The 15479-nt window shown below is 34.5% G+C and overlaps 1 protein-coding gene across 1 annotated transcript in view; it reads right to left on the reverse strand.

Annotated features, from left to right (window-relative positions):
* Positions 1-2222: 2222 nt before the first annotated feature.
* TOMM70 (translocase of outer mitochondrial membrane 70) overlaps positions 2223-15479 on the reverse strand; it is a 38347-nt gene continuing 25090 nt past the window's right edge. Inside the window, exons 8-12 of the mRNA XM_074214323.1 lie at positions 13383-13490; positions 11931-12047; positions 8440-8537; positions 6804-6926; positions 2223-4478 (exon numbers count right to left, since the gene is read on the reverse strand). Coding sequence (XP_074070424.1) covers positions 4325-4478; positions 6804-6926; positions 8440-8537; positions 11931-12047; positions 13383-13490 — 600 coding nt within the window. The 3' untranslated portion in view covers positions 2223-4324. The remainder of the gene's footprint in view (positions 4479-6803; positions 6927-8439; positions 8538-11930; positions 12048-13382; positions 13491-15479) is intronic.

Here is a 15479-nt window from a genome sequence, read left to right on the forward strand (position 1 = left end):
TAAAACATTTCCTTTCCCATATAAAGTTTTATTTAGTTCAAATAAATGGCCAACTCCATGACATGAAAAATACACCTTTTACATCACCTTCCTTTTGTCAAGAAACTCTTGTGGGTACACTACAACATACTTTAATCTCTTCTGCCCTTCCCCTTCCTTCTGTTCCTATCCTGGTTCAAAATTATGTGTATTACCTTTACCCATTCAGGTAAAATTCAAGTTGGAGTCACATTCTCTCCCATTTCTTTCATATTTATATGAGCTTGCATACTCTTTCCCTTTCTCCCCATAACTTTCCCTGCCATTTATCAGCCATTGGAATATTTCATCCATGATAAGACTCTTAAATCCTCTTTTACTGAAGAACCGTTTTCCTTATTGAATTTTATGTTCCTCTTGGATGTAGACTTGTGAAATTTCATTTTATCATTTAAAATGTATAATCCTGATTTCCTCTAATTTGAGGAAACTGATTTCCAACAATGTTTTGTTGGGATGCTAGTAATATTTTTCTTTTATCTGAAAACTGTAACAAGGATATTCCAAAGTTCCCATTTTTTTGAGATGATTTATGAATTTTTCCTATTTTTATACTACCCTCTTGGTTGAATGTTTGGGGAGATTTCCTTTAAATACTGACAGAACTAGATTCTTTTTGGTCAAGGATCTAAGTTACTTCAATAATTCTTTTTCTTTCTTTGATCTGTTTCCCAGAATTAGTTTATCAGTTTTTTGATGATCTTTTTGTTCATTCTTCATGGGATCATGAGTTAAGATGATCCCTTCTTTTATTCTGGAAAGGCAGTGAGGCTTTTCCTTTTCTGGTGGAACAAACCAAGTTAAGTCTTCTTCCTTTCAGAAGAGGGGAAGAAAGCTTATTTTAAGGTACCTTATTATGTTGAGGTACTTTTCTTCCACAAAAGGCTAAAGGGTTACAAACATCCTTTCTTTCCACTAAAAACAACTGTCATCACTGGGGATGTCTTACTGCTAAGTTTGTTTCTTAGCTGTAAGCCTTTCATTTAAATCATTTACTTAAGGGATCTGATTCCTATCTACATTTGTCTAAAAATTATGTTGTATGGCAGTGTGATTTATTCATTGGTGAGGGAAGAGCTGTTCATAAGATTTTATCTAGTTGAGGGATCTATTATGAAAGTTGATTTTAATTTTCAGGATATAATAGCAAACTTGGTTCCACATTATTGTTTCCTAGTTTTTACAAGGCAAACAGTTCTATTGAAATTTTTAAAAGCAAATGTTGAGATGGAAAGAACCACCATTATGGAAAACAATTTGGAAGTAACCAAAATATCCAAACTTTTTGGCTTAGAAGGTCCAAGAACACTAATGATAAAAGTCTCAAATACCAGCATATTTATATAGAAGCACATTTTTAAAGCAAAGAACTAGAAACAAGATAGAAACCCTTCAAATGGGGATGATAGTGAAACACACAGAATATGATGAAACAAGAAAAGGCAAAAAATGAGGAAAATAATATACATGATGGCAACAATATACATATAAAGTTAAAAAAAGGCTAAAATTAAATGCTGTTAAATTATGACCCAGCTTATATGAACTGCTAAATGAATTTCTTTTTCATTCTTGGTTATAGGGGAAGAATATGGGTGAAATGGAAACAAATGATCAATAAAGAATTTTTTTTTAAAGTAGAGATTGAATGAAGTAAAGATAAAGCCGGTCTAAATTTGCCTGGCAAACTTTGGAACATAATGATTGTTAAGAGTTGGTATGGTCCATGATGACCATTGCCCTTACCACAAAAAAAAAAGCCAGCTGTCTCCTAACATCAATACTCAAATAAAATGCATCCTAAATAAATTCATCATTTACTTTTGTTTGTCCAATACTGTAGGAAGATAGGGACTGAAAAGAAAGAGTGATTACTGTGATTTGCCCCCTCTCCAACAATGTCAGTTACCATATTGTTTCACATTTCTTCCACTCTTCTGGTAAGGTCCATAAGCTTACTAATAAATGTCAAAAGCCATAGTTTGCTTTTAAAGGAAAGCCACTTTTGTCTTACTCTATATCTTTGAGCATACATCATTCCAAGGCACTGAATTTATCTACCTCGTTCCAATGTCCAACACCTCTGGTATTTTGTAACTACCATCACCCTGTAGCAGTAGGATGCTACTTTCTGATGATTACTTACCTACTGTTCCAGCTTTAAAAAATGAAGTTAAGAGAAATTTGAATGTAATATTTATTTGGTGAATTTACATGTGTGTTCATTTACAAAAGAAAAGTTACAGACAAATGTAGCTTTCAGTGCAGTTTCAAATATTTTAAGAACAGGCAACAGTCCGTGAGGATTTGGAATGATAATATTGAACGGCACATGCGTCATTTTCCTTTGTGTGTTTTTTTTCCTACCCCTCTGGGGGTGGGGAAGAAGGGAGAAGAGTAGAAGAAAATGTCAGTGTCAATGAAAATAAGGCCATGCGAATAAAAACTCATTTAGAGAATCAGAGGAATTGAGTTGGAGATAATAAATAACCTTCCTAAAGTCAGCAGTGGTTGGTATATACACCTGGAGGGTGTATAGCTTAAAGACTAAAAATGGAGAGAGTCTTAGATCTGAATTATCATTACCCTGGCTGTCAAAAAGTTTCATTTCTCAATTTGTTGCCTTTAGACCCACAATCTCCCTAAAGCCTGGAGTTACCCCTACTGTGAAAGCGGGATCATCTTCTAGGTACTTAAAAAGGAAATGTTTGCACTGACAAAGTTTATTTGGTTTCAGAAGTATAAGCACCCAGTAAATGCTGACCCTTTGGATAAGCAGAGTCCCCTCATCTCAGACCCTGTACACTAATAAGATTTTATTTCCCCAGAAGGGATACAAGGCCCTAATATTATGGTATGTATTTACTAAGACTCAAGCTAGGCTCAGGCTTAGTGAGACACTATCTGATGGCCCACTGCTTAAAACAAAAAACCCAAGCAACAAAATGGGAACACTCTGCTAGAAAATTATAACCAAAAAGGAAAGTCTGAATAAAAATATTGACTAGGAATAAATAACGGAACTGAAATAGGGGATGCAAGTTGAATGAGGATAAAAATGTAAACAGATGGTCAGGTTTCCTAAATTATCAACATATTTCCTAGATTTTGGCACTCAAGACTTCACAAAAAGGACCAACTGAATGAAAAAGTAAAGGTGTTTGCCACACGTTTTTACATAAAAATTAGTGCCTCAGAAAAGGTACTTTTTCTAATTCTGTTACTATAACATGGTGAAACATTCAAACACTTGCCATTTCAGGAAATACAAGTCTCTTGGCAATTAATATTAAGTTTTTAATAATGTTCGTTTCCTTTGCTACCTATTTTAAACCATGTTTCCATGTATCTCACTCATTCCATTTTTATTTCAGTTATATATATGTCAGAATTTGAATTTCTTTTAAAAGTGTATACCATTTCATTTAATCTAGCAGTACCAAGTTCAGAAAATAATCTTGGGCATTTAAAAACCCACTTCCTTTAACTTTTGTATGGTCTACTTACCAAATGGGAGCAATGCTATAAAGTCTTCCAGTCCTTCGAAACAGATTTTTTGCTTCTGCATCATTTATTATAGGGAGTTTGTGGTTGCTTTAGATTTGAAGTTATATAAATTCTCATCATTTATTAGTGTCACTGTGGAAAATGAACTTGATCAATAGCTGCCACTAGGTTCTTCCTAGAGTTGTGCAGAAGCCAAAGGTATTGTAGACCTGTGGTCATATTTAAAGTTCTCTCTCAATTTAGTTTAAAAAAAAAATGGATCTTTTTTTTCCTTTGAAAAACAATCAACCCATAAGGGATTAATTGCACACAAAAGAAATCCATTTTATAGCACTTGTCATTATTTTTAAAACCAAACCAACATGCTGTAAAATGTAAAAATATAAATGAATGTATGTGTGTGTGTGTGACACACACACACACACATATATATAAACAAAATCATCCAAAACATAATCACTTCTCCTTCTCCCTCCCCACCCCCCCAATGAACAAATCCCAGTTTTTATTTGCATGGCCAAAAAATATTCTTTGTTCCCTTTGCAACATTGTTTTAGATATCCCTTTCTGCTGCATCAGGGAATAAGCTTCAACACTGCAAACTTCCTTGAACAGCCACTCCCACAACACCTAAACATTAAACAGATGTAACAAATGACAAACACCACAAACGGAAAAACTAAGTTCCACCATTCACCACGGATCTCGTGTCTGTAGGGCTCGGTTGAAGAGTGGGCAAACGTCTAAAAAGAGGGTCATTTTTCCTTTCCCAGCTGTTTTACAATGTAGGAGGTTTTAATCCATACTTCTTTGCAACTTCTGTCTGAGCATAGGCAGCATCACAAAGTGAATAGAGGTGTGCCATCTCCATTTCAGATTTGGCCAAGTTAATGGCCTTGTTGAACATGTCAATGGCTTTATCCATGTTTCCCCTGAAAGGACAAAATCAAAAGTCAAAACAACACCATGCATTTTATAACTTAAAAAAAAAGGAATAGTATGAGCAAAATGATACACAGCCCTTTTAAATTTAAATAGACTTGAGTTATTTGCTTCACATTTGAAACATTATTAGTAAAATAGAGGGTTCTGAGCCATGCCAGGAAAAAGGAATGCATTTTTGTTCATAATAATTTAAATTCAGTCAGGAAGAAACAATCAGATTTTAAAATAATGCCTGCCAAGAACAAGGCATATTTTAAATACTAATATTAAACTTTTACACAGATGCTATTTTATTGACAAAAAAAGAACCTCTAGCAATTATAAACACTGCTAGAAGTCACTTTCATTTTGTAGTCTGTCAGAAACTTCTATCCTTGTAGAGATAGTAGAGATATCAGCAGTACAGTATAGTACAGATCAGCATCATTTCCTAAGGCAGTAAATTACAAAAGCGAAAGTCCTATCAAAACTACTGTACACCAAAAAATATTTGGCTCTTCTTATAGTGGCAAAGAATTGGAAATCAAGAGGATACCCATCAATTGGGGAATGGCTGAACAAATTGTAGTTTATGTATGTAATGGAACACCATCATTCTATAAGAAATCATGAGGGATTGGGATTTCAGAAAAGCCTGTAAAGTCTTGCATGAATTGCATGAACATTATTCACATTAATTAGCAATAGTAATCAACTATGATGGACTTCTTTTCTATCTTCAATTTCTTAAAAGTTGTAATGTATTGGTTTTTTTCCTCTCCAATGTTTTCTTTCTTCTGTTTAAATTTGATTCTTCTCTTAAACATGGTCAATATGGATCCAAGTTTAACATGTTTATAAATGTAAAGCCTATTATTAGATTGCTTTCTATCATGGGGAAGGAGGGAGGGAGAAAAATGTAAAACTCAAACTCTTGCAAAGATTGGTTAAAAACTACATTGCGTGAAGTTGGAAAAACAAAGTTTTTAAAAAACCCTACTGTACAACTAATTCTTTAAAATCAATAGTATCACTAATTCAAAGTTGGTTTATTTTGACCACAGAACTGTTCGATGGATAGAAGTGATTCAACTTGCATCTATCTCACTATGCAAACTTCACCTAGTGCTCCCCTCAAGCCTAGACAGCAGGTCAAAGGAACATGTGTTTGAGGACCTTGGCACATGTCTCTTGGCCATTTTTAAGTCAGCTTGTAGATTCTAAACTTCACTTGATTCTGGGAAATCTCTGCCTTCAAAAGACAGAAATCTTAATTTTAGCCTTAGCTATATTAAATTCACAAGGAAATATCAGACCAGAAAGATTAACTTGCCAAATGTCACACATCTAACTTGTAGCCTTCTTTCATACTATTACTATCCCAGATGTGTTTGTAGTAGAGAATCCTAAAAAACAATGGTCAGTATAGCTTATTTTGGGTCTGGGAATGTGTAATTCTCAGCTTTTACTTAAGGGAATATATACCCTGCTTTAAATATTCCCAGCCCCACCCCATGATAACAATATATGTCTATAGCACTAGACTCTTATCACCAATGAAATTAATTGAACATATCCAGTCCTTGCAGAAGAAATTAGGAATTTTCAAGTTTAGTTAAATCTGAATTAAATCAGAAGTGTTGTATGGCATCAAAAATCTTAAGAACGAGATATAATGAGCTGCTTCAAGGGGGGGGGTATTCTTCTCAGCAGTCTAGACAGCTAGGCCAACTGTATTAGACTGGCTATGGACTATATTATCCCCATCCAGAGGAAGGAAAAAAAATCACCCCCCCCCAAACCCTTCAGAATCCGATGACCACTTGATAAAAATTCTCTTATATATCTCTTTTCCTTAATCCTAAATCCTCATACTGAAATTTACTAACTTGTAAACATGTTTATCAAAATATGTACAATGATAACCTGACTGTTCAATGCTGAGGGGAGGGGGGGTGGGAAGGGAAGGTGGAAGGAAATTTTCTATCTTAAAAACTATGCATGTGCATGACTGAAAATAAATATAAATTTTTAAAAGTTAGAAAAAACAAAAAAAGAGTGGGGTGTATTGCTCTACTCGGAAGTTTTTAAAAGCCTGATACTTATAGTTGAGATTCCTTTTGGGTTCAATTTGGACTAGATGATCACTGAAATCCTCACTCTCAAAATTCTATGATTTTCAAAGTAGTTAAAATCCCAGGAGAAATTGACCATTTTATTAGTCATTGAGTAGAACTTGTTGTCCACTAATACTGTGAAGAGAGGTACAATATAAGAACCCGTCCCAACACCAATTTTCTAAAAGTATGTTCAATAATGTACGTTATTTTTACCTCTGCACTTCAATAGTTCCCATTGTTTCATATGCAAAATCACACTTGTTGTCAATTTCAATGGCCTTGCTAATAAGTTCCAAGCCTTTGTCTAGATCTTGCTTCCACTGAAGCTGAAGCAAACTGTAAAGGGAAAGAAGGTCAGTGAGGCATTTCCTAAATTATATACTCACCTCCAGTCAGGGAAGGAGTGTATAAAATTTTATCTTTACCCTCAGAAGAAGTAATCTCATTGGAGAGGCAGTTACAAAACAGTACATATAAATGACAAATTTTATCATAGAGATTATGAGCTACTAAAATAAAAAGAGTATGGATGACATCTATAGGAAGCTTCCTAGAAGGTATGAGATGAGGCCAACCCTGAAAACAGGTCATTTTTGATGAGGAAGGAGAAGGCTGGGTTTTTTTTTGGGGGGGAGAGAGGGAGAGAGAAATAAAAGCAAAATAAAAAGGGTAGAAGTAGGGGTGGAAAGGCAAGCGGAAAACTATCTTATCTGGAAACTCAGTTTAAGGTTTATTAATCAATCTCTCATAAAACAAACACTATTTTCCAATACTTTTATAGTTCTATACTAAATGCATGTGACTCTTTGTATAGTGATGAATTCAAATAAGCTAGAGACAACAGGGTACTATACAAATTGAATTTTGAAAACTTTATAAAGAACTCCATTCCTTTATCAAAAACCTGTGCCACCAACACTGGAATTGAAGCTCTGTGATAAAGAATCTTTAGAAACAGAAATAACTCTGGGATAAAGGCTGGGAGGAGTTCAACAAGAGAAAGATTCTGGTTATTTTTTTAACAACAAAAAAACAACTACCTGTGGCATATATAATTTCTTTTTCTTCTTCTCTCTCTCTCTCTTTAGTTTTTTTGCAAGGCAATAGGGTTAAGTGGCTTGTCCAAGGCCACACAGCTAGGTAATTATTCCACTGTGTTACCTAGCCGTCCCGGCATATATAATTTCATAATGAATTTGACACTTTCAGAATCTAAGGTCAATATTTCTCTGAGAATTTTGTTACAAATGTCAATATTAAGATTAATCTTAATTACATGTTCTTCCCACTAGTTACTGTCACTTTTCTATAAAAATGATATATGAGGCTGTTAGGTAGTAGCACAGTAGATAAGAGTGCTGGGTCTGCAAATCAGAAGACGTATCTTCTGGAAATTCAAATCTGACCTCAGGCATTTATTATGTGTGTGAACCTAGGCAAGTCCCTTAAGCCCATTTGCCTCAGTTTCTTCATCAGTAAAATGAACTAGAGAAGGAAATGGCAAACCACTCCACTTATCTTTTCCCAGAAAACCCCAAATGGAGTCACAGAGTTGGACAAGACTGAGAAAACAAAGTGGTGAGTTAACAATATTCACCAACTTTCACATTTTCTCAAGTATAGTCATGTATATAGCAAGCTTTAACAGACTTGGATAAATCAATATTAAAACAGGGATTTGCTTGTTTTCAAGGCACTGTGTCCTCCACCTTTAAGTCATATTGCATCTGAAAATTATTAAAATGTTCGAGTATCATGTGCTATAGGAAATTTGACTTCTCAGTCCCATCCAAACCATTTAAAATATGGGAAAATGATGAAAATGAACAGAAAGCACAAAAATACATACCCTTTATGAACATACGTTGTGGCATTGTCTGGTTCCAAGTCAATACATTTATCATACATTTCATCTGCTTTACCAAATTGTTGCTGATCTGTTAGTGCCTGTGAGGTGACATTTCATTGAAATTGAGGAACTTGGAGTCATTCAATGCAATTTTAAAATATAATTGCTTAATATCAGTTATTGGTTGTTTTAATTCTCTGAAATATAGAGAATTTAAATATAATCATCGATTTCTATGCATTTGCCTTCTCTTGCCCAACCAAGCTGAAAAAGCTGACTACCTTCTTCCTTTTTTGTTCAATAAGATTATACAGAAGAGTAATCATGGATTTCATGTTTGTAATCATAAAATCTACCAGTTCCATTCACAATCCTGATGCCAAATTCTTAACCAAATTATTTTGTCTTAAATTTATATACTTTAACTCTGCATCAGAATATTGTAAAAACCAACTGGTAAAAAGGAGGCTGGAAATGCCTTCAAAAAGTAAACAAACAATGTTCAATTCTCCTCTTTGGTGATAATTTTAACCAAGATCTTGCACCTTACTTTTGAAATTTAAAACATCTACCATGGAAGAAGCATGAAACATATAGAATACTCAAGGAGCCTTCAACTTGCATTCATTTAATACTTAACACCAAATTACCAATTATCATAGGTTTCACAACATAGGGAATACACCAACTTAAGTTTGTTATGGCTTTATTCTTCACACATTCCTTTTAAAAAACTCTTCCAAAAAGGTGTCAAGAGTATTTTCTATTTATCTCTAGGGTAATGACAAGAGGAAGGCAAAAGAGCAGCTTTGCACTGAAAGTCTTCTTGTCTTTGTTTTCATTTACCCAAATGGAAATGAATGGTATCCTAGAGTCCTTCAGTTCCCAATTCTATGAAATAAACTGAATTCCTAGAGCAAAACTCAAAAGCCAATATCCCTAAAACTTTCCCTGATTTTTCCAGTCAGTAGTCAATTAGTCAATAAGCATTTACTAAGGACATACAAAGTGCCTGGCTCTGAGCTAAACAGTAAAATGGGGGTGGGGGTGGGGGATAACATGCAAACAATTTTATACAAATAGGATGTGTGCAAGTTAAAATGGAAATCAACATATTATATATAACAACATTACTAAGTCAGAGGGAGGAGGAGATCAGTAAAGTTTTGCTGTAGGTGAAATGTTAGCTAGAATTTGAAGGAAAACAGATGTGGAGAAAGAATATTTCAGGGATATGAAAACAGCCTGGGAAGACATCTGGTAGTTGAGGTGGAGATGTTCAAGGAACAGCAAGGAGATCAGTGTCAGAGTGCATGGAGGCTATTTTCAGTAAGTGAACAAAGAATATAACAAGAATGTGTCATAATCAGCATTGCAAGATATTAACTACTCTATGGAAGAATGATGTAAATCACTGTAAATTAGTAAGAGAAAAAGGATCACAAAGTTTCCTATCCAGCAAATTGGTGAAGATGAGAAAATACAGGACGTGTCAATGGTGTCAATGTTGCTCAAAGGCTTGTGGAAAGATGGGCACACGAATACAATTTTAGAAGGCAATTTGTAATAATACAAATAAAGGGGCCAAAATATCCATATCCTTTGACCTAGAGACTCCATTATTACAATATATCCTGAGAGGTCAATGACAGAAAGACAAGGAAATGTATATTTTAAACAATACATTTTGTAGTAGCAAAAAAGTAGAGACAGTAGAAGTTCATCTACAGCAGAATGACAACTGTGGAACAATTATCACTGTGACCTAAAGAAAAACCATTATGAACAAAGTAGGAAAGATCAATTCAATGACAGCTAGGTGGCACAGTGGATAGAGCACTGACCCTGGAGTCAGGAGGACCTTTCAAATATGGACTCAGACACTCAATAATTGCCTAGCTGTGTGACTTGGGGTAAATCACTTAACCCCATTGCCATAAAAAAAAAATGTTAAAAAAGATTAATTAAAAATAATCAAGGTAAAGAATAAACAATGATGATATCAAAGTAACTGGAAATAGCATTCACTAAACAAAGATGAATATAAAATATATATATATATATATATATATATATATATATATATATATATATATATATATATATATATATATATATATATATATATAAAGAATAAGTATAGTGGCGGCTAGGTGGCACAGTGGATAGAGCACCAGCCCTGGAGTCAGGAGTACCTGAGTTCAAACCTGGCCTCAGACATTTAATATTACCTAGCTGTGTGGCCTTGGGCAAGCCATTTTAACCCCATTGGCCTTGCAAAAAAGAAAAAAAAGAAAAAAAAAAAAGAATAAGAGTAGCCAAAAAAAAAAAAAAGAATAAGAGTAGCCCAAGAAGAGATGAAATACCAACCCCTCCCATGACCTTAATTCATTTGAAGAGGTATGAAGTCCACAAATGTGGAATTTAATGTCAAGATTTTTCTGAGGTTTTGATAAATGTTGCAGCTTTTTTTCCATTTTTCAAAAATTCTTTTTATAAGGAATGGCTCTTGGGGTTGGGGGATATGGAGGACATCTAGGCAATGTAAAATGAAAAAATAAAACTCAGGAATGAGACTATCTAGGAGAAGGATGGTCAGTCAAATACAACAGAAGTCAAGGAGGACATGAACCAAAAAAACAAGAGATGACTGGTAATCATCTAGGAAAGTTACTATGGGGGCAGCTAGGTGGCACTGTGGATAGAGCATCAGTCCTGGAGTCAGGAGGACCTGGGGTCAGAGCCAGCCTCAGACACTTAATAATAATAATCTAGCTGTTGTCATCTTGGTCAAATCACTTATTCCTACTGCTTTGCCAAAAAAAAAAAAGGAATAAAATTATTACATGTTACTTTGCTTTTTTAAGTAGAATTGATTTTTTTAACTGTCATAGTATAAGGAAGTGGTTAAAGGTCAGTAATTTAATTATTAGAAAGTATGAAGATGGGAAGCTGGGGGATGAAGGCTGAGGTAGCCCAAAATGATCACTTAGATCATTTTAGAATCTCAGATCAGGTCTCTAAATTAAACTCAAGGTTCAAAAACGATGAGCGCTCAGCTGCTCAATTTTTTAGTCATCTATGTTTTTCAGTTAAGTTGTTGCTTCACGCAGAATCTGTTGGGGATCATCTACAAGTCCAACAAATGGTCTATAATCTGCATCTAAAGCAGCATTCTTAACTATGTGTCATGGACCTCTTTTAAGTTCATGAGATTACAAAAAAGCCGTTATATAGAAATAGTTAACCAAACATTTTAAAAAAGAATTCCTGGTCCCTAAGTTAAACCCTGATCTAAAGGATTATAAATGAGCATTTACATATAATTAAATAGGTACATTACTTCTAGTGAGATTTGAAAATTATATCTTTCTATTCTGAATTAACATAATTCAGGGTTTAGTGAGAATTGATTAGAGGATTTTAGTGGGAATGTGCTTAACCAGACTAATTAAACTAGCAGCACCACTGAAATGCCTAGCATTACTTACCTGAGCATACAATGCATAGCCTTCCGCACATCTTGGAAATTTCTTTATGACGTCCTCAAAGCCTTTCATAGCTGCCTGGACTTGGGTAGAGTTGTTTCCTGTGTAAGCCTGTCGATACTATTTTTGGAAACAAACAAAACACATGCTGCTCACAACAAGCCTATCCAACCAGGAAGCCCAAAAAGTCATGAACAGTGGGACTACAGAGACAAAGTGGGGTTGGCCTTCTTCAGTTTTTAGTTGAGTGACTGCAAAATGCTATAGGATCTGAAACATTCCAGAGTAATATGCTGACAAAGAGGGTTTATTGGGGCACTTTGATAGCCCCTCTTAAGGATAGATCATTTCATGTTGGCCACTTCCTTGAAATATTTACTTGGAAGAGGAAAAATTGCAGATAATTGATAAATTTACAACTCTTCACAATGTGACAATACTTTCTTAGTAATCATTGTCATAAAGTTAGAGACAACTCAGTTTATACTTGTATTTAAAAATTCATTTAGCTATAAAACACATCCCTTATTTAAACAGAGTACTCTCTTTTCAGAGGCAGTATGACATAGTGAATAAAAGGGCCAACTTCAGAAACAGAACAAAATGGATTCAGGGCCTGCAAAATCATCAAGCTTTTCAATGGCATCTCTCAGTTAGTTACAAAAGCATTGCCAATTTGAATTGGTAGAGTGGGTTAACCATATCCTAGCCAAGAGTTTTCTAATCTGAATAGATAATAGATTAGATAGTATTTCCCCGTTTAGAAAGGAAAATTCTAATTTTATATTTTCAGTCCTATCCATTTGAACACTAACAAATCTGTTATTAGAACAGCAAGATTATATACAAATGTTTAATAAAAAATAATAAACATCACTGAATAATGAGGTAGAAATCCATACATTTATAAGTGATATTGAAAGCATAGCAATAGAAGTTTTTATAGTGCATCTAATCCATGCCTCTCATTTTACAGCTAAAGAAACCAGGGTCTAGGGAAGATAAGTGATTTCCTTAAAATTGCAGTTAGTGGGGTGGTTAGGTGGCACAGTAGATAGAGCACCGACTCTGGAGTCAGGAGTACCTGAGTTCAAATCCAGCGTCAGACAGTTAATAATTACCTAGATGTGTGGCCTTGGGCAAGCCACTTTAACCTCACTGCCTTGCCAAAAAAAAAAAAATTACAGTTAGCAAATATCAATAGGAGGATGTAAATCCATGTTTTCTAGCTCTAAAGGAATTGCTTTAGGGTTATTGGACATTAAATATGGTCATGAGCTCAGCTGGATCTGACATCGATAAGATGAAGAATGAAAATATCAAAGAAAATATATACATGTAATAGAATTTTTTTCATATACAAACACTCCCTTGTAAAACAGTGACAAATTAGATAATGAAATAAAATCAAATTCAGTAACATTTAAAATATTAAAGGAAGAAATGCCTACCTACCAATGCAAAACACTTCTGAGCTTGGGCCAGGGCAGAATCAGGCCGTAATCTAATACATTCATCAAAATCTGCCACTGCTTCTTCAACCTGATCAAGAAGGATCTTTAACTAAGAAAATAAAAACAAATTAATTCTTATTTCCAAATTATTCTGTAAAAAGGAAGCACAAAGACAAAAAAAGTACATTTGACATTGTAAATTTTTTTCTGATTAAGAAGAAAAATGTATGCTATCATTGTACCACCTCACACCTCTCAGACTGGCCAATATGATCAGAATGGACATTATCAATGTTGGAAGGGGATGTGGTAAATCTGGGACACTAATACGTTGTTGGTGGAGCTGTGAACGCATCCAACCTTTCTGGAGAGTAATCTGGAATTACACCCCAAAGGGCAACAAAAATGTGCATACCCTTTGATCCAGCAATACCACTACTGGGTCTATACCTTGAAGACATCATGAAAAAGGGTAAAAACATCACTTGTACAAAAAAATTCATAGCAGTTCAGTTTGTGGTGGCAAAGAATTGGAAATCGAGGTAACGTCCATCAATTGGGGAATGACTTAACAAACTGTGGTATATGTATGTGATGGAACACTATTGTTCTTTTAAGGAACCATGAGGGATGGGAATTCAGGGAAGCCTGGAAGGATTTGCATGAACTGATGCTGAGAGAGATGAACAGAACTAAAAGAACACTGTACACTCTAACAGCAACACGGGGGGTGACAATCAACCTTGATGGACTTGCTCATTCCATCAGTGAAACAATCAGGGATAATTTGGGGCTGTCTACAATGGAGAATACCATCTATATCCAGAGAAAGAACTGTGGAGTTTGAACAAAGACCAAGGACCATTACCTTTAATTTAGAAAAAAAAACAAACAAAAAACTGGTATCTTATTGTCTGATCTTGCTATCTCTTATACTTTGTTTCTTCCTTGAGGATATGATTTTTCTCTCATCACACTCAATTTGGATCAATGTATACCATGGAAACAATGCAAAGACTGGCAAATTGCCTTCTGTGGGGGGGGGGGGGGTAGGGGTAGGGAAGTAAGATCGGGAAAAAATTATAAAATTCAAAATAAATAAAAAAAGAAAAATATATGCTAAATATAATTGAAAAGATTTCCCCTAAATTACTATTGGTGAGCATTCAAAAAATATTCTTCCCTCTAATAAGAAAACTAAGCAAGCAGGGTATATTATTCATCAATTAACCCCTTGATACACACACACACACACACACACACACACACACACATATTTTACCAAGTCCTTTCTATTTTTTCTTAAAGAAATCTCATGTTTTTCTATTGAACAAGCAACAGAAAAATTTCATATCTTACTTGAAGATATGTTCCTGGAAACAAAAAAGGTGACAACATTTTCTAAATGGGAGATTGCATTCCTAACCAGAGACTTCAACAGCTACAAATCTGAATTTATAAAAATCTGATTATATTTCTAGTCCTATAAAATAGGCTTAAAGTGCATTACTGTACTGGAAATTATTTGGTTATAAAGGAAAATCCAAGATAAAGAGATCAGAAAGAGCTTAAGATTAATTGTGATAATGTCTGTTCCTGACATACTCAAAATTACTCTGCTGAACTGTGACAACTTCAGAAGATCATACATAGATCCAGAGCTGAGAAGGAGCGCTCCAGTCACCTAGACTTACTTCTACTTTTTATTGAAGAGGAAACTCATCGAGGGAAATGAAAAGGGTTTTCAGCTTCCTAACAGCTACAAGCATAGCTATATCACCCCAAATAAAAGTCTCCAGGACATTCAATTTGACACTGTTTCTAGAAACAAACCACTTTATATGTCATTAGAAAATTACTGTTTAGACAAAAAAAATGATTGTTTGCAAATGTAAAACCTATCATATTGCTTTCTGTTGAGGGGAGAGGAAAGAAATTGTAAAACTCAAGAACCTCAGGGGGGAAAAAATGACTGGTAGAAACTACCATTGTATGTAATTGGAAAACAAATAAAAAATGTATATATTTAAAAAAGAGGGAAAAAGACTGTAAACATGGTCATTAGTGTCTACTTCTTTAAAAAAAAGGATCAAATAAA

This window comes from Macrotis lagotis, chromosome 1, assembly GCF_037893015.1.
Source record: "Macrotis lagotis isolate mMagLag1 chromosome 1, bilby.v1.9.chrom.fasta, whole genome shotgun sequence".
NCBI lineage: Eukaryota > Metazoa > Chordata > Mammalia > Peramelemorphia > Peramelidae > Macrotis > Macrotis lagotis.